The sequence below is a fragment of the Ornithodoros turicata genome, unplaced genomic scaffold (assembly GCF_037126465.1).
Source record: "Ornithodoros turicata isolate Travis unplaced genomic scaffold, ASM3712646v1 Chromosome11, whole genome shotgun sequence".
Taxonomy (NCBI): Eukaryota; Metazoa; Arthropoda; class Arachnida; order Ixodida; family Argasidae; genus Ornithodoros; species Ornithodoros turicata.
Genome location: NW_026999295.1, coordinates 1,608,199 through 1,627,043, shown reverse-complemented (window position 1 = coordinate 1,627,043; position 18,845 = coordinate 1,608,199). Strand labels below are relative to the sequence as shown.

General features: G+C 46.7%; 1 protein-coding gene across 3 annotated transcripts in view; it reads left to right on the top strand.

Annotated features, from left to right (window-relative positions):
• LOC135371418 (uncharacterized) overlaps nt 1-18,845 on the top strand; it is a 147,421-nt gene that overhangs the window by 66,317 nt on the left and 62,259 nt on the right. For all 3 annotated transcript variants that reach the window (XM_064605478.1, XM_064605477.1, XM_064605479.1), the window contains exons 7-8: nt 921-1,064; nt 16,912-17,125. In XM_064605478.1, the coding sequence (XP_064461548.1) occupies nt 921-1,064; nt 16,912-17,125 (358 nt within the window). The remainder of the gene's footprint in view (nt 1-920; nt 1,065-16,911; nt 17,126-18,845) is intronic.

Below are 18,845 nucleotides of genomic sequence, written 5' to 3'. Positions count from 1 at the left end.
GGACTACAGATTACAGGAACGCTAACAAAAACTAATTTATTTAATGGGCAATTTAACACATAGATTAAAAAAAGAATGGTCGACGTTTCGACAGTGACACTGTCTTCGTGAGGACAAAAGAGGTACAAGGGTAGCATATTGCTTAAATAGGTTTCCTGGGTGACGTCACAATCGGTGCAAGTATGCCACGTGGCAGTTGTCTGAGTCATATTCTGGAGCATTCCGCAAGAATATGAGTCCAGAATATGACTCAGACAACTGCCACGTGGCATACTTGCTTGTCTATGCTGTAATACACACTCTATGTTCACTCATCGCACACACCTTGTTATAACTTGCTCAGAGACGGGCCGTTATTGAAAGCTGAAAACCAAAACGAAAAATTTGGGGGTTGCTGGATGACGAAGTTCGCGTACAAGGCGGTGCTGGAGGTGGTAGTGACAGAAAGAAACCTAAAGTAGCCAAAAAGGCCTAACACAACTGAATGTTCGAAATAACACCGAGAAGGAAATACCTCGCGCACTTGGGTAGCTGTTTTCCTTTCTTCAGTTTCGGTTTCGTATTTGTTTGAGAACGCGGCTCAATCCGCTGTGTAAATCTCACTTCCGATCCGTCACAGTTCACATTAGGTCTGAATCGTTTAGCGAGCCTGTAACCGCTTAAATTTATTTCGATTCAGTTTCAGTTCGGTTCCGGTTTAGCGGTATTGTGTTCGGGTTCAGTTTTGGTTGCAATCCCTGATAAGAACGGAGTACGGGAAACATATTGTAGTGGTTGTGACAATTTTATATGTGTGCGTTTTGCTATCTAGTGCTATCTATGCTTTATCTTTGGTATCTAATGCTATCGCATTTCATATGTGCCAACTTCCAAAGTGCATTTTGAATCTAGTTTTTACGCTTACGTTTTGTGTTTTACAGGTGAACCCGACCTACGTACTACCAATTCGAAGAACGGCACCTCAGACACCTCGAGCTCATTCAGCACAACGTCGACTTCGTCCAGCACAACGTCGACGTCGACCACAACGACATCGATGAAGCCGCCACCGCCAACAAGTGCCCGTAAGTATCAGGCTTGCAATGCACTGTTGCGAGGAGACAAAGTACGCAACTGCTCAGCAGGAGAACCAGAGCTCGCGAGATTTCGATTTGTCTTGCACGCGCGCTTCGGCGCTAGTGGCCCTGACGATATTGCCGCCACAGTGCTCCCCCCTGGAGAGTGTGTGGTAGTTAAAAGCTATCTACAGGTATGAGCGATGAGATGGACCAGGATAAGAAAGGTGACAGGAGGGTGAACAGGCTAACGTGCTTGGCGGACGATAACAAGTGAGTATCTACAAGTGTGAGCGATGAGGTGATCCAGGATGAGATATTTACATGAGGAGTTCGGTGATATTGGATAAAAGCGGAGCAATACTTAACACCTACATCTGACATGTAATCCACACATGGTCAAAAATTCACACTCTCACATCATCTCTCCCATAAGCATCTCTCACACACTCACCGTAGTTTTGGCGCTCTATGGCCTTTGTTGCGTTTGTGCCATTAAAACCATAATCTCTCTCTCCCTGGAGAGTGCCTGGAGAACGAATGATATCTCAATAGGGTGGAGAACCAGGCGACGTGACGGGTTGTAGACGTTGGAGGAGGCGGATAAGAAGTGGGGAGGGAAACAGCAAGGACAGACATCGAGTGGATGAGTTTGCTATCGATGTAGGCTGTTTTCAGGCGCTCGGTTGTCACGATGTCCTCGTGACCATTAATGCAGCACTGGGTCGATGTGGACTGGGTCGTCGAAGGACTTTGTAAGGGCCGGTGTGGGTGGCTTCCGGGTTGCGTCAGTCCGGACTAAGACAACTCCAGGTCCGGGCGTTGGTCGGTCTTGGAATAGTGTGAGGGTCGAGTAGAAGCTGGTCGGAGGGCGTTCATTGTACTGCGCAGACGAGAAACTTAGTCCGAAGTAGCGAAGGGTGGTGTGTTAGCTCAGGAAGACACAAGCTCAGCGGGAAGTCAGGCGGTAGAAAACTCGAAGGGACCAGGTGTGTATGTCGCTGGGTCTTGTCGCTTGTCGTGTATGTCTGCGTCATTAGAATATTAGCGTCGCCACTGGCGGCGGAATGTCGAACGTCGCAACCCCAGTGAATTAGAAGAGTACAGGTCGTTCGGTTTCGGAGTAGGGTTGCCACACTCTTAGAAATCAACTTCACCGCATAGCACGCTCTTAGCCAACCATAATCTCATGTGATACCGTTATCTGCCGTGATTTGTTGAAAACGGGAGGCGTACGCCCTTTTTGTGACAAATGTCACAAAAAAGGCGTACGCCTCCCGTTTTCAGCAAATATACGATATCATTCGAGATGATGGGTGGCTAGGAGCGTGCTATGCGGCGAAGTTCATTTTTAAGAGTGCACTTTATCCGTCGGCCGTGTCGTGTTAGCGCAACGCAGTGGGCTGGCGGATATAGACCTATGAATCGATACGATTTATGGTATTTTTTTAACCGGACGTTGCTTCAGTTATCTCACACGACAGAGGACCGGGCGTCAGGCAGAAAACGAGTATAACTCTGTGACAGCCGGGTCCCGCTGAAAGGCGAGATAAGGAGGAAGGCCCCTAATTGGACGACTGGAATGCATAACGTTGCATTGTTAGTGGCTCTATCAATTTCATTGGCATTGTGCCCTATGCTCTGCGAGCTCCCTCAAGCTAGGCGTTCTAAGGGGAGCTGTTACTGCCACAGAGACCCCCATGTTTTGCCCTGTGCTGGATTGGACGAAGTGGGTTGGGAACGACCGTACGAAAGCGCGAGTCGCACGGATTGTACCTTCACCCGGAACCCCCCACGTAAACCTTGAATTCCGGACTGTTGAAATCCGAGCAACCGTACTCCAGAGAGGTCGACGGAGCATTTGGCAGAAAGAGGCCAGGGGGCGCTGTAAGTGGGGGCCGCTGCTGACATGGGAGGGCGGGACAACGTTCGTTTCCCGTTGCACCATTAGCTTTTTTCTTCCTTCTACAAATTTTGTCATCTCCATATTTATGTTTTTCTGCTGTGCGCTCGTGTTTTGAAAGCAACCTCGGTGATAAACTGCTAGGACCGCGGTTGTGTGCAGATCGCCTTCAACTCTCGGATGAAACCCAGATCAGTAACCCAAGAAAACCAAGATAGATCGGTATGGGGATCGCCATACCGCGATTTAATTACTGCTAATCGGCATGTGTTTCAAATTGATATTCGTTTATGCGGAAATAAAACCATCACCATTTAATACGAAGTAGACCTGAGGGAACTGAATTCTCTTTCGTTCGGACAGAGGCCGAGTCACGTGATGAGGAGTACTAAGTGAGCCGTACTGGTACTTTTATTCGGCATTTTCCTATCATGTACTACCTAACTGGTTCACGACAGAAAAATACAGAAAGGCAATTTGTCTCGAACGAGCATTCTTTTAGGAGCCCAGCCATTGTGAACAAGCTTGAAGTGGTTGCGGGTTATTATCAGAACTAGGGATGGGCTAACCGAATCCGCGAATCCTTCACAGGGATTCGAGATTCGGAAATCGGAATCCCGGTGCCCAGAACGTTGAATCGAATCCACCAGCTGGTACATTGCTCTTGGCTCACATTTAAGTCACATATAACATGGTAAACAACACATGCAAACAACAACAACAACAACACGTTAAATTACATTTAGGAAGAAATATACGGGTGTGTTTGCTCTTGAAAGTGAACTATTATTTAATTTGTTTCTCGTTAAACAAAGATATCATTCTGCTTCAAAGCACTAGAAGTGTTTTTCCCTTGGCTTTCTAACTACTTCTTTTCAATGATCCAACAGATCAGAGATTCGCAAGATTCCTAGGTTCGCAGAACCTTCATTGGGTTCGGATACGGATTGGATTGAATCCAGCCCATCTCTAATCAGAACCAATACATTCAGGTTGTTCTAGGTGTCTCCCGGTGCTACTAGAGACACAACACAGCTACTTGCTTGCATTGCATGTCAATGAGAATTATGCATCTGATTCGGTTCATATTCACGAGTAAGTAGTTAACTGGCAGGGCTTCATCGCGCTTGCAAGAAAGCCCTCCAGTCAAACCAAACATGACCTACCGAATAGTGTGATGCACACTAAATTGGTGCAATGTGGCATTCTGTACTGTATTGGAAGAAACAGTCTCGTTCAGCCGGGCTAATGCGCACGAGGACTATCAACGAACTCGTATTCACGGAATTTCTCTAAACGTTGCGTAATATCAGACGACGAAACCTTCGCTCTCAAGCAACGTCACGCATGACATTGGTCTCCGGCTAAGTCGCTCATTGGCTGAGCGAAGAATAAAATGGCGGTTTGCAGTTACCGCAGTTGCCATGGCAGTTGCAGCTCGCAGAAGGATTGTGGGTTGTCATCCTGATAAGCTCCCATTTGCTCGCGAAGTGGGGACAGCTCCAGATGTAACAAGAACTGCAACAGACATCAGACAGATCTCCACCACGAGCCGTTGATGCAGACCGTGCACTAACTGTGGGGTTGACTGAAAATGCGGCGCGTAATCGGCTACGCGTCTCTTTCACACGTTTTCTTTCCGCGAGCACATAATGTGGATTTTTAATAAACACGCGCTCTTTCTCCACGTACGTCGACGTAGTTTTTGGTTGGTCTCGGCTGCATGCGACAGTCAATGACGACGACTTGTGGGTTGGGTTGGCCTACAGCTACCATCAATTAGGCTGCGAGTTCACACGTCCCCGCAGTCACTTTTGAAAGTCGTCCACTCATCCAATCACCCGCAGGGTCCCCAAGAACACACTGTCATCCCAGGGCTATCCTAAGGTTTTCAGATGGGGACAGGTATTGGCATCCCTAGGATGTCAAAATCTGATCCTCAAAATGTCATAATACTGCCACTTTGGCATATGAGATGACATCCCCGAGGCTGTCCCTCGCCCATCCTCAGGGACCAATTTAGGACAGTTTACGTACACATGGAGGACAATGCTTTCCCTCAATTCCTTGTTTTGATTTGTGTTCCCATGCAACGCGTTTGCGCTAGTATACGTCTAAAAGATGTCTAAATGTAGACTTTAGGAATGTCTATTAGACGTCTAACAAAGTAGCTCTATTGCTTCGTATCCGTCCCCTAGTCCAGCTAACGTTACGCTAAAATACAGCTAATAGCCGGATAATTGTTGGATCGATTTAGACCATTTTAGATCAAACGTCTAAAATGGGACGGTACTTATCTCTCCACTGAGCCGTCATATAGACATGTATTAGCCATGACATCTAAAATTATACATATTTTATACCTAAATTTTGGCACTAGTGGCCCATGTATTGGTTCGTCCAGGGATATGTCACTGACATGCACTTATATGTGGTTCATGCACAGTATGTCTTACAAAGGCAACATGGGTGTTGGTACAAGATTTATTTCTATGAACATACCGGGCAAACACCGACTTCCAAACATGTCGACAAGTCAGCAGACATTGCGAGCGCTTCCCCTTACTGCACAGTCACATACCAGCAAATCTTGGTACTCTTCCAAAGCAGATAGTAATGTACATGTACACAAATCGCAGCACTTATATCACTTGTAGCTGCAAGTATTGCCTCTGTCTCTGGGTCCGTGCTCGAGTGCTCCAAATGCAAGCAGTACTTTACACACGTGTGGGGTGGTAGACGGCTGTGGGTAGCAGGAAGGAACGTTTCCGAGGTACACTGAAAATAGAAAAGACAATGTGTGATATCACGATAAATGCCTGTATGTAAAAATGTTGCATGCTGCTTATTTACTGCAGAACTGCAATTTATGCATATTTTTTATTCAGGCACCAAGTATTTCCGTATCCATACATGTCGGATCATAGTTGCTCGTGGAGAACCCATTTGATTCCCGACTGACAATTCGAAGACGAAAGATGAGGCCACTAAAGGGACCGTGAACAGACACATCCTACTCGGCAAATCACAATGTGCTCACGTTAAAAAGGGAATTGTGTGACTGAATCTGAAAAATAATCATTCTGACAGGCTGCACGTACATGGCATTAATGACATGAATCAGACGCAGTTCAGACAGTCCAACTGTAACTGAAGCTCTTTGGCAACAAAGTATTTACAAGAGTATTTACAAGAGACTCACACGAGCATCAGATTAGCGAACTCTTAGAAATCCAGCGATATTGAACAACAGCACAGTCAGATTAGAAAAGGTAATAGTTTGTGTTTGCCTGAAATAGGATCGTAGCTGCAGCTAAGCCGAAGTGCCAACAAATGACCCACAGGACAAGCGTTGTATTCGTCACCTCCAATCCACGAGCCTGGAAGCACCAATAAATTCCATGAAACCATGAGGTACCCGCACCAGCATAATGTGTGCGGCTTTTGACAGCCAGATATCAAACGAAAGAACTTCGCAACGTACACACTGTTTTAAAAAATGCAACTATCATAAACATGCTGCCCGTGGCAAAATGGTCACTGCACCCATATTTCACTGCAACACAGTCAGCACAGATTAGTGACAACAGCACAGAGTAGTGGGAGCAGACAGCGTCAGATCAGCGAGTACATAGAACACAAGGGGACAACAGATCTGAAAAGGTAACTGTTTTCAGTTACCTAAAATGTGATCGTAGCTCCAGCCCAGCTGAAGTGCCACCGAATGGCTTACAGGCCAGGCGTAGTAATCGTGACCTTCATTCCGTGACTCTGCCAGCACCTATAAAGATAACAAAGACGTAAATCCAAGAGGTACCCGAGCCAACAACGTATCCAAACGATTGAATCTTAACACACACATACGTAAGTCCCATATCTCCATATTGTTCGTCGCCAGTACACTGAACAGACAGCATCGAACGTAACCAAACGACAATCTTGTTAACACATTTAGGTCAGTCCCACATCTCCATTGTGCTCATCACTCATTCGCAACATCATTCTGCAGAGAAAGAAAACCATGTTCAGCTGCTGTGCTCCAGAGCTCTATCGCATGCGATTGTGAACACAAGCAGGCACAAATCTGAAAGCAGAGGACAAGAAAGAAAGCACACTCACCCCTGAAACCTGAAATACAGAGAACAAATAAGGGATGTCGCCTCCCCGCTACAGCAGCGCTCGTTGTTACGCTTAACGATATCGCTCATTGCGTATTGGACAGGATGCCGGAACTGTCCCGTTGACCGACAGATTACAAGAAAACATACGCACGACGCTGGACAAGAAATAAACTTACTAAACTTCGAAACACTACAGTAGCGAGCGTCAGCCCGAGCAACTGAACAAACAACTATGAACGCTGACCGCCAACCGTTGCGCTGCGCCACTGGCGGCGCCAGGCTCCCACAGCTCCCCATAGAGCCCATAGTTTGAGATAATTCAGGCAACATTGGACATGCAACCAATGAAAATGAACTATGATGCCTACCTTTCGGCCAATCAGGAGTCTCTCAGTTTGGCTCGCCTTTCGGCCCGGTACTGGCCAGTACTGGCTACCATCGGTTTTTACTTTTGCTGGTTTTCATGCCCGACGCTTGTTATTCCGTATTCCAGAACAACTAGGCAAATTTTTGGCAAAATACACATTTATTTGAAACATCGTACTGATTCAATAGTTTGACACAAATATTCACCGTGCCTACAGAGTCCAAATCGTTGCGTTCGTTGACCAAGTTCGAACTCGAAAAACACACACACACACTCTAGTCCCAGAAGTGAGCGACGCTCACACGATTTCACGGTGAGCATCTCCTTTCGTTGGTTGCAGTGCGAAGGTTTCAACGAAGCGGGCAATGCTTGTCGCACGGACACCGAATCCTGTCTCCGTTGTGACTGCATTTGAAAATGCGACGGCGCTCACAAGTGTTCCTCAGGCGTCAGCTCACCACTGTATTCCAGTTCTGAACTCGAGAGACTGTTCGTACGTAGGATACTTGTGTCGGGGAAACATCACAACACGCGCTGAGTCACTTTGACAAACAAATAAATCTGGGACTTCTCTTTGAACAATGCCATCATACCGTGGTGTCAACTGACATCGTCGAGATGCGAGACGCCGGTGCCACTTCTCTCCCTTCTCTTCTCGTAACTGCCCGCCAGACAGGCAGCCCGCGAAAGAATGCTCTTTTGAAACGTTGCCAACCAATAGCGGAGCGCGCAATGTCCTTCGGCCAATGGCTATCAACTATGATGCCTGACGGAGTAATACCACGTGTTTATGACGTGCAAACATTTTTTTAGAGCCGCGAAGAGGGGGAGCTGTGGGGGCCTGGCGGCGCCCTCTGCCGATGCCGTTTCCAAACTGGCGCCCGAGGGCGTCTTCGCGCTGTCTGTTTTCGTCTCATTGCAGCACTCTTCCGCAGTCACATTTTCTTTTGCCGGCTTGGAACTTTATTCAGACTAGGTTGTTCACGGGGTCAGTACGTGCCAATAACAGTTGAATCTAATCACGTTGAGCCTCACGGTTGCAAGACACACGGCTTCTAGTCGCTCTGTCATGACCAGCAGCAAGAACAAACTATACTTTGATAATATTTCGCAGAACACAGAGGCAACGTTGTGTTATAGCTCCAGTGAAAATGGTTTCATGAATTTGTGATGCAAGTCTAAATGTGGTCAACGTGTGACATGCTTTTAGACGTCTAACGGTAGACGTCTACTGCGAAATATCTCAGCCATGTCTCGTGACCGCCCGTTCTTAGACGTCAAAAGAATGTATAACGCTATGGACAGCTTGTAGACGTCTAAATTTATCGGTACCCCTAAAGACTTATACTAGCGCACCACGTGTTACCTGGATTATTTTGGTATTTCTGGCACGCACATCCGCCAAGTGCTTACAGAAGTTACATCAAATTGCAATGACACCAAAGTTAAGGCAGCATTTTTATTGTTCCACTGAGAAACAGAATCTTGTCAAGGACACTAAGTCTGAGAAATCCTCGTACTGCCAACTGTAGGGTGGGATAAGCTTAAGCTTGCCCACTCCGTAACCAACTCCGAAAATTCTCTCCCGAAGCCCACACAGATACTGTTAGTTGCTTATAACGTGACCCTCGTCTGTGAATTCGAGAGTCCTGCTCGCCTGCTACGCATACCGAAGGGTGAGCTGTCCATGTTTCTTTCGATTACGCAAAGAACAATACCCAAAGCGAAAAATTGATTGAAGTAGTGCTCTGCTTCATTCCAAAGTCTATGTTTCTTACTTCCTTTGGTTTGAGACATTCAGGTAGAACCTTTGAAAGTCAAAACAAGTGCCACAGAATCGCGCGTTTTGTTCTTTCCAGGAGAAATCCTTCATGTATCATAGACAGTCATTCCTTTTGGCGGCTGGGAATTTTACGCTGGGCCACGTACCCTATATTTAAGAAAAATGTCAGTCAGGTCCGAGGATCGGCCCAAAAACAAAACAAATGTGCTTAGGGAGTCTGAGCAGGTAAACTAAACAATATAATAGTTCTCGTCGTCCTAGCTACCCACAGGGACGGGCACAGGACGTGCCTGAATGACTCTTCACGGACAGTCCGCGAGTGTTGTCCTCAGGACTTCTTGGGGATACACCTCGAAGGACGAGGACACGATGACACTGTGGGGATATCCTGAGGACCATGTGTGTTCTTAGGGGTGACGAAGCCATTTTGTTATTGTTGCGGTATGCTGTGCAATCTTTATCAGTATGTCTATTTTCAACTCTACGAGACACATTTTAAACGGTTTGAACCAGTTTTCGTGTGCTGTGCCAATCAGTGTACCACATGTGAGAGGTAATTTCAGGTTCCGATGGCTTGCTCCTCTTTCCTTCCTCTCGCTCCGTAGCGTTTACACTTCATAGCTACTAGGAACAATGCAGCTCATTCTTTACTGTACCAAAAAAAGTGCTGGGAAAATGCGTACAACATACAAAAGGCCTCTGGCCGTGCTGCTTGCGGATGTCACGATTACAATTTCCGTCGCCTTCACACTGGGACGCTGAATGAAGCAGCAAAGGCATCACTGCAAAGAGTAGCTAGGTGTAGGGTAGCACATCGTTTTGTTTGTTTGTTTGTTTGCTTACCCCTCGGGCCGGGTACGGGATGTCGTGAACTTTTTGGAGGCGAGGACGCAGGAAATCACCACTTTTTGGTTTATCAATTCTACGAGGCGCACCATGCTCGTCAATGAATTCCTCAAGAAACCTGATGACATATTGCTCGGCTCGGCACTGGTTACTTCCACCCTCGGGTAGGCATGTAACCGGCCAAACTTCGTGATGTTGTCGACAAGAACAAACAGCACATTGCTCTTCAATGAACTTCTCACAAAACGACCTAAGTGGTCCATATGGAAGATCACTATCGGCTTCTGCCCTGCCAGAATACAATTGAGAAGTCCTTGAGCTTTGCCGCATGGAGCCTTAAGGAAGAGACATTCCAGCTATTGCCGCGTATGTTGCTTGATGGACGAAACCATTTTAGAGAATCAGAATTCCTGTCGGATACGTAGCAAAATGCCCCCAATGTAGCGATTCTTTACCACAATAAACTTTCGGATTCTTTTTTTTTTCATTCCATCCTCGCGTTGCCATCCTCGTGCTGATAGTGGAGAAGGTAATCGTTTCAGCTTGAAGGCTCTCACATCCTACCGTTCAATCGATGGTCGTCAATCTTTTGCAGTATTTATTCTCATCTTGCACTAAAATGCAAAAATAACTTGCTCTCAAATGAAACTCATGTTTCAGTTAGTATAATATAAGCAAAATTGCAGAGATACCGTTTAGGAGAAAAACGCAGTGAAAATAGGCAATCTTAGGCGCCAACGAATGAGATCCACAGAGGAAGCAACGATTGGCGGCATCCAATGAGACAGCAATGAGGCCGCAGGATAAGCGCGTGTGGCCGTGAGGATTTGGAACGGGTCCGATCGTAGTGTTCTGTATGGACGCGGCATGATGCGCACTGCTCGATGATGCCTGTGCAAAGCAAGCACAAAATCCACATTCCGCGCAGCGGATCACAACTCATATATTCTATATGAGTTCTATAACCCGGTCAACGGGTTACGCCGTTGACCGGGAGCGCGAACAAAGACCAAAAACGTGACCTCAATTCTGTGCACCATTGATACGAAGAAGGGACCCTCGATCTTCGTGAAGGAATACGGCTTTCTGAAACAGTGGTGTTCCTTGTCAGCGCTGTTTCGGCATCTACCGACGTCATGATTGTCGTGTATTGAAATCTGCCTGAGCCTTCAGAAGCTTGTGTAGAGGCGCGCCAATCGTAGCGTAGTGCTGCACAAATATCCTAAAAAGGTTGTCAATATGAGGAACCTCCACAGTTTAGTCACGTCCGTAGGCAGTGGTGGTTCCTTAAGTTCTGCCTGCTTTCGCTTTCCCGGCCCTTTATTTGTGAGTACAAAACCTAGACACTCCTCCTCAGTTTTCGCAAACTTGCGACGCTGGTGCGTCCAATCTCTACTTGGATTGGTGATGGCTGCTTGTTGTGAACTGACTGACTCACCAAGATCCTGAATGTCGATCAAGTTTACGCTGTTTATGGTGATGTCGCAAGTCTTAGCATTCATGATACGAAGGCTTGTCACAGGTAATCCACCTCATCTTCTCCGGGTAAAAGAAGGCTGTTTTGTTCCGAAAAATCTGAAACAAGTAGACCCATTGGACAGCCCATTGGATTGCCCTCGAGCTTCGCTGTCTCGTTGGTGGACAGCCACCCGTTCACAGTCACTCCCGCAGTGTTTTGACTGAGGGAAATCTCACTCATTCAACAACTCGGTTGTGCCTTTATTCCGCTGTACCACGACGTGTGGTGAATCCATGGCGTTCGTTCCCACGATGACCTCAGCGCCAGAGAAAGCGTCGCCTGGAACCACCTGCATGTGCAGCCCTCTGATGATGATCCAAATAAGCCTCAATCTTTCCGAGCGTTACGCAAGTTCCTCCCGCAAGTTTCTTTCCGGTGGAGCCTGCCACTTTACCCTCCTGCGTTGCAGATTTTGATTTGATGAGGGCTGATCTGAGCACCAGTGTCCAAGAGAACAGTTGTCGGCTCGCCATTCCAACACATTCACCATGTTTCCCGCTTACAACGATTCAGACTTTGTGTTGGTTTCCGCTTGTGACTCCTATGGATGAAGCAAGCATGCGGAAAGCCTCATTTGGTACTCCAGATGGACAACATGCGGCAACATGCATGTTCTTCGGAAGTATTTTCTCTTCGTTCAGGACAAGCCTTTCTCCCATCTCCTTGCTTTCCACAGCGTGTGCACGTCTCCTTTCGTCGTGAATTTGACATCGCGATTTGGACGTCGTGTTTATGTAACATTTTGAAGATTTTCAGTGCATAGATGCATGCGTATTTTTGGAGTTTTTAGTGCTTATTTATCCGCACTAGTGGTCGAACTTACTTGGAGGTGTCATCGTCCGTTCGTGGCGACGCCTGAGCTGTTTTTGAAAATTGCGTAGGCTCTCTTCCTTGTCATTCTCGCCATTCTTCTCACATTTGTGAAACATGAGTGAAACCTGTAAAACGTGAGTATCGTTAGATGACACTAGCATGTCGCTGAGACAAAATGGCTTCTGCAATCGATCACCAGCAAAAGCAACACCTATCGGGCTTGCATGCCAGTTGTGCCAGCTGCATCCTCGCTGTGCGCGTAACTTTACCTGTGGGGACGATCTTCGACGGCGGAGATATACAGCGTAATGCTGTTATGTGTACAGAAATACGCGGATAGTCGTTGTGGGGTTCAGTGTGCAAACAGTTTCGCGCCTGCCTGTGCTCAAGTTTACCAGTGCAGAAAATAACCATGAGACTCAAATGCATGTGCGATTAACGTATCCGTGGCGTCATTGCGGCTCATTGCCAACTCCTGGTGAAAGCATGTTGAAGAAAATGTGCACCACGTAACACTAGTAATGGTATTTGCGGCACTTGCAGCTTGTCACCACATAGCTGGCACTACACACACCTTGTAAGTGGAAGTGTACTCCAATTGTCTATGAAGCCAACTAATGAACACTTCCAACAGAACAAACGTTTACTGTCCTTAACTTCTACTAAGGCTGCGTTAAAGTTGATCGAGGCCAATTGACATGCTAGGACAAGCGAACCAAATGTAGAATATACGAGTGTAGAATATATGAGTTGTGAACCGAATCTGAACCATTACTTTTGACGGAACCGAAACAGAACAGAAATTTTCATGGGACTGTTGAACGCGAACCGGAGCAGAAGCGGAACAAAAAATAATAGCGGTAACCGGTTCGCAACGAAACTATTCGGAAAGAAGTGTAGGTCTCCACTCTCCATATCACTGATTTCGTAAATTTTCATCGAGCAGTCAAACGAGTACGTACAGTAAGTACAGTGAGTAAGTACAGTGAGTACAGTGCTCTCAGCGTCTTTTTTAACACGTTGGAGCGCAGTTGTCCTTGTAAGCGCCGCGGTTTGCGCCTGACGAACGTGCTGCTGAGTCAGCTGTTCAGAAAGGGGCGCGGACGCTTGTCAAATGTCGGGTTTCCAAGCAAACAACGTGGCTGTCCTTTGCCACCAATTGCTGTAGTTTCTGAAGGTGAGTGGTCATCGTCCATCGAATGAAGCAGGAATGGAGTAGGCCAGTTGTGTAGCTCGATAAGACGAATATGTGGTTATGCAGAAATTGAGAAGGAGCATACCCAGAGCGGTGTCTGTATGATTGGTGATGGTTTGAAAAATGCTTACTGCCTTTACAGCCACATTGTGTTTTGGATTAACTGGTACACTGCTGTTAGGTCGGACACAGCGAGGTTGGTAGACTTATCTTCGATATGCTCCAGTACGGTTTAGTACCGTCGTGTATGTAAAATGCTTGCTATCTTACTTTGCTGGCACTGTGCGTGTGAGAAATGCGATTTTTTGGGAATAGACAGTAGCTATTTGCACATCCATTTCTTCTTTCTCCCAATGCAGGCACAGTACGCATTCCCTAAAACGAGCACGTTGAAGCGGTTCGCGAACCAGTTCGGGGCTGCAAACTGGTTCGATTTTTGGCGCGGCCGAGCCAAAACTGCGCCAGAACGAAATTCAAGCAAACCGAACCGAACCTGTATTAGAGAGTTTCAGCAGACCGTTGATAACGGTGGCTTGCGTCAAACCGTATCAACCGGATCCAATCAGTGGATAAGATTCTGAGTCACGCGCGACTACGATTGGTTCCGATAGACACGATAATCTTATCAACGGTATACTAAAACTCACTAATGTCTGTAAAGCGTAGTGTCGGTGGAGAGGGGCACTATCTCTCTCGCGATGCGGTATCCCCCCCAAAGCTCGTTTATTGCTCGCCGCTGATAAGTCTATGCGGGCGGCGATTTATCTCATTGGAAGGAACACAGGAACCTTGGTCCATAGAACATAAGCCCAGATTCTTTTGAAGAGGCTGCATGTTGTGGTTTGAGAGCTTCCTTTATTGTATCGTAATAATGAAAATTAATTCGTACGCTGCTGTCGCAGCTGCCGTTCACGCCGGGCACGGTTTTCGCCAGCGCTGCGAGCTTCGCTCGTGTCTAGCGCCCCTCACATTGATATCTGGGAAGAACCGTTTCGTGGTATGTCGTTTTGCTCTATTACGGACTGCTAAATATTTTTTTCGAAAAATTCGGCAATAGTCTCGCAAGGCCCGAGCAGGTCCTTTGGAGTCGGTTCGCATGGAATTGCCCAGGTACCAAATTAAACGTCCCTTCTGACACGACCCTGAGCAATCCGTGAATGGTGTTTCGGAGTCGGGGTTGCACAAAGGTACTATTCAGCACTCGAGAGTGTAACTTGGCCTCCTACTAAGGCTTGCTGTCTGAGAACCTTGTTCGGACCGTGATCGAGATTTGATCTTTGAGATTGCGATTGACATCCAGATCGTGGGACCACGTTGCCGCTGGTGACGGTCATTGCAATACGCCAGAATTCCTTTCAACGTCCTTTCAATTCCGTTTAAATGCTGGATATCCCTGGGATTTTTCAACCCTTGATTTTCCTCGTTCCCACGAAGCTGCAGTACAAATATCACCTTATCCGGCAACCTTGCAATAGGAGTCAACTAGGAAGTCAACTATCATGTCTGTCACGAATTTTTGAACGAAGGACTATTGTGCAAGTCCATGTAACTTGTAATATTTTTGCAAAACATTGAAATCGTTGTTATAAACTGTTTTGCATGCAACGCAATACGAACAGAAGGAGAAAAAGGACAAGGTGCTACAGTCGGACCTCGTTTTATGAACCCTCGATATACGAATTCCCTCAACTTACGAACGGCTCCACAGGGAACCAAACTTTTTCCGTGTATTTTCACCTCGTTTTACGAACCCTCGATATCCGAACTATGAACGGATTATGAGGGAACGGACCCAAAGTAGCCAAGCCATTCTGACCTCGATATACGAACGGGCGTTATGAACGTACAGAGGACAGGCCAATGGACCGGAGGATAATGAAAGTTCCTCAGTACATGCTGCCAAGGTCAAATTTACAATGTCCCAACGCCACTACGTTCCACAAACATGATTCACCATTTCCTGAAAGAATAATTCGGGCGTTTACAGCCGAATGGTTGTGAGTTTGGACCAGGTCTCCAAGATAGAAACATCTTGCCGTTCCAAGAGAAGGCGTTCAGTCCTGACAGCCGGTGACAAGCGTGATATTTGCCGTTGGAAACAGTCTCATCCGCGCGCGATACGGTACTTTGAGGACCGGGTGCATGTGTCAAGTGTCAGACTTCTGTCATCTCTTCTAAACAGGATAGACCCTGCAGAAAGTACGGTGCAAAGCACAATTACGCAGTATTTTCAAAAATAAAACTTATTCAAATCATTTTCCCGTGGTTTTGTGAGGTATTTGTGCACTGCAGACCTCGGACCTCGATTTACGAACGATTTTTTGAGAAACGAAGGGTGTTCGTAAAGCGAGGTTTGACTGTACCTCATTCCTTGACTCTAGCACCATGTTCTATTCCTCCTTCTGTCAGTGTCCGTGTCACTGAATTTTTCTGCAAAATTCAGTGGGAACCGTTGTGGCCACCCACAATCTGTTATCAGCGGGAATGTATTGTGAAGCCGAAACGAACAAACATGAGGAAATTGTTTTCATTGGTTGACTGATTTTTAAAAGACAAAAATGAAGATGTTAGTCTCGAGCCACTCGGGACTGGTTACGCGTTATGAGGAAATTAGAATAGTGCAATAGAGCTAGTGTATTGTAGAAGGAGAATAGAAGGAGACACAATACCCAGAGGACAACATGTACGATTAAGTAATTACGACTTAGTAGTAGTAGTTGTTGTCGTTATTAGTAGTAGTAGTAATAAGTATGGTTAAGTAGTACGTTAAGTAGTACGATTAAGTGGTGACTATACATCTAGTTCGCCTCACTTTTATTTCTAGACAGATGCCACTGTATACGAAGGTAGAAATTTGAGGTAGTTGGTACATAGCCGTGAGTAAAACTTGCAGCCAAAGAGAGGACGGAGACACAACAACAGCGCAGCGGGAGCTGCAGTTCCCGCTGTTGTGTTGTGCCTCTGTCCTCTCTTTGGCTGCAAGTTTTTATTCATGGCCACTGTATAGTAGGGTCTTTGAGGTGGCGCTGGCACGATCACGGGTTGTCTCGAATAACATGCGTTGCATGTGTCTAGTACCACTGGTGTCCGGCTTCCTTGCAATATGCAGGCGGTGTGGAGCTGTGGCCCGTTATGATTATGAAAAAATGAAGCAAGCGAGCTGGTGAAGATGATGCATAATGTAAAACCTCGAGACTAGGGAACACGAAGGGACAGACACAAACAGGAAGTCTTAAAAAGAGAAGACTTCGTCATGCACCGTCATGATTGTTGCAAGCGGATGTGAAGTGTGTACACGCTCTTTTCCAGCGTACAAGCCAGGAGACTTTCTTCTGTGTTCCATCACATCCGGCATGGCAGACCATCTCCCTAAAGATGGCTTGTGCAACATCATCTTCTTTACGCTGCTCACGACTAACACCAGCGTAATGTTTTCTAGCAACAGTGTAATTGCGTTCAACCGCATCAGAAGATATGTTGCTGCGTCAAGGAGAACTCAATGCGGGCTGGACTTCGAGTTCAAGTGAGTCCTCCAATTATGCTTTATCCTTGCAAGGATTCCACGGGCACTTGCCTCATTGTAGTATGAAACTACATATGCGAACGCGTTTTCCATGGCAGCTCACCTAGATTTGTACCGTGCAATCAAGTTGCTTGCAAGTTGCCTGGTGCCCACAGAGCTCCGAGGGGTCACCTACAGCTGCTGACCCCTGCTGCTGCTGTATGGCATCCATTGCAGATTGGTCGGAGGTTGGAGGTGTGAAAAGTTGGCAACTTCGATAGTTACCACCTAGGTTAGCATAGGGTGGTAACAGCAGTTATCGTATAATCAAATTGCAATAAGCGTGCGTACGTCCCCCTCGCTCACCTAATCGGGTACAGGTGCCAACATTTAGGCACAACGTATGGGGCAACTATTACTTCCGAAAAAGTGTAGCTGCTCCATCCTATTTTCTAAGAGTACAGAAGCGGTGTGTACACACGGGTGCAGTCGTACTTGTGACATATTTTTCACAGTGATATCCCAATTCAGGCTTCCAGCGATCACTGCACCCAAAAGTTGGCCCTTGGTCTAGGAAACAACAGGTCGAAAAGCAATACAGTGCTAGAATAAAGTGCAATGCAATGCGAGAAAATAGCGACGACGCGTGACCCGTGTGTACAGTGCATGGCTAAAAACTAGAGACGATATTGTAATGTTTGATATTCGCCCTGCACGGTCACTGCAGCCTTCATCTCCATCGCTAATTCGGGAGGCACCATCCTGGTACGGGACTATTTTATGGTAGTGTGAAACTCCATGCGAACACGTTTTCCGTGGCAGCACGCCTAGATTTGTAACGTGCCATCACGTTAATGCGTTCACTGCCTGCTTCGAACCCGCAACCTTGGACCGCTTTGAACTTTGGCACTTGCTGATAACGAAGGAGAAAATCTCCAAGCTGTTCCGATTCCTTCTCTCTCGGCCAGGTCAGTCATGTCTGCGAAAACGAAACGTTCCTTCCCCCCTTCCTCGTTCCTGTAATCTCCCAACATGCGCCGCGCGTACAAGGAGCACTGGGAACACTATCGGAACAAGTCTGTCTGTTCTGTCTGGAGCAATTCTGTGCTATTTGCCATAGATTGAGAAGTTACCCGTCGAAAAGAACTCTTACAAGTTAAGTTACCGTTTGCAAAATGTAACTAAGTTAATAACGAAGTTCTTTAGCGTGAAATGTAACTTGCAGTTACTGAGCGCAGATGCAGCGCGCGTGAGCAGTTGAGTTAGACCTTGATTTGCCTGCGGAGGAGTGCAATACTCTTTAGTTTATGTTCAACAATAGACATCTCCCTCTTTGTAAAAAAATGACGTAATAGTGTTCGACAGCGCCAAAATTTGGTGCTTTGGTTCGAAGCTAGAGGTGAACGAGGTTGCGCCCGAAGGCCACGGTCATGAGGGGATTACGACATGGTCCCTTAAAGGGACGCGACCCTCGGTCCTACTTTTCTTTCAATGGGAGACAGCGAGCAAGTGCCCGTTCGTGGAACCCAGCCCTCCTTCCGATTTGTTTCGGTTTCAGTCTGTCTACCAATGTAATGATGACGTTTCTCTGGTAGAGGTCTATTCGAACGCTTTGCAACTTACCCCCTGTGGGCGCACAATGGTTCAGCTTTATTTCAATGGCAGCGGTTCTTACTTCCTGAATAAAATACTGTCATTGATTGAATATTAATGCTTGTTACGCTACATCGCCTTTCGGCAT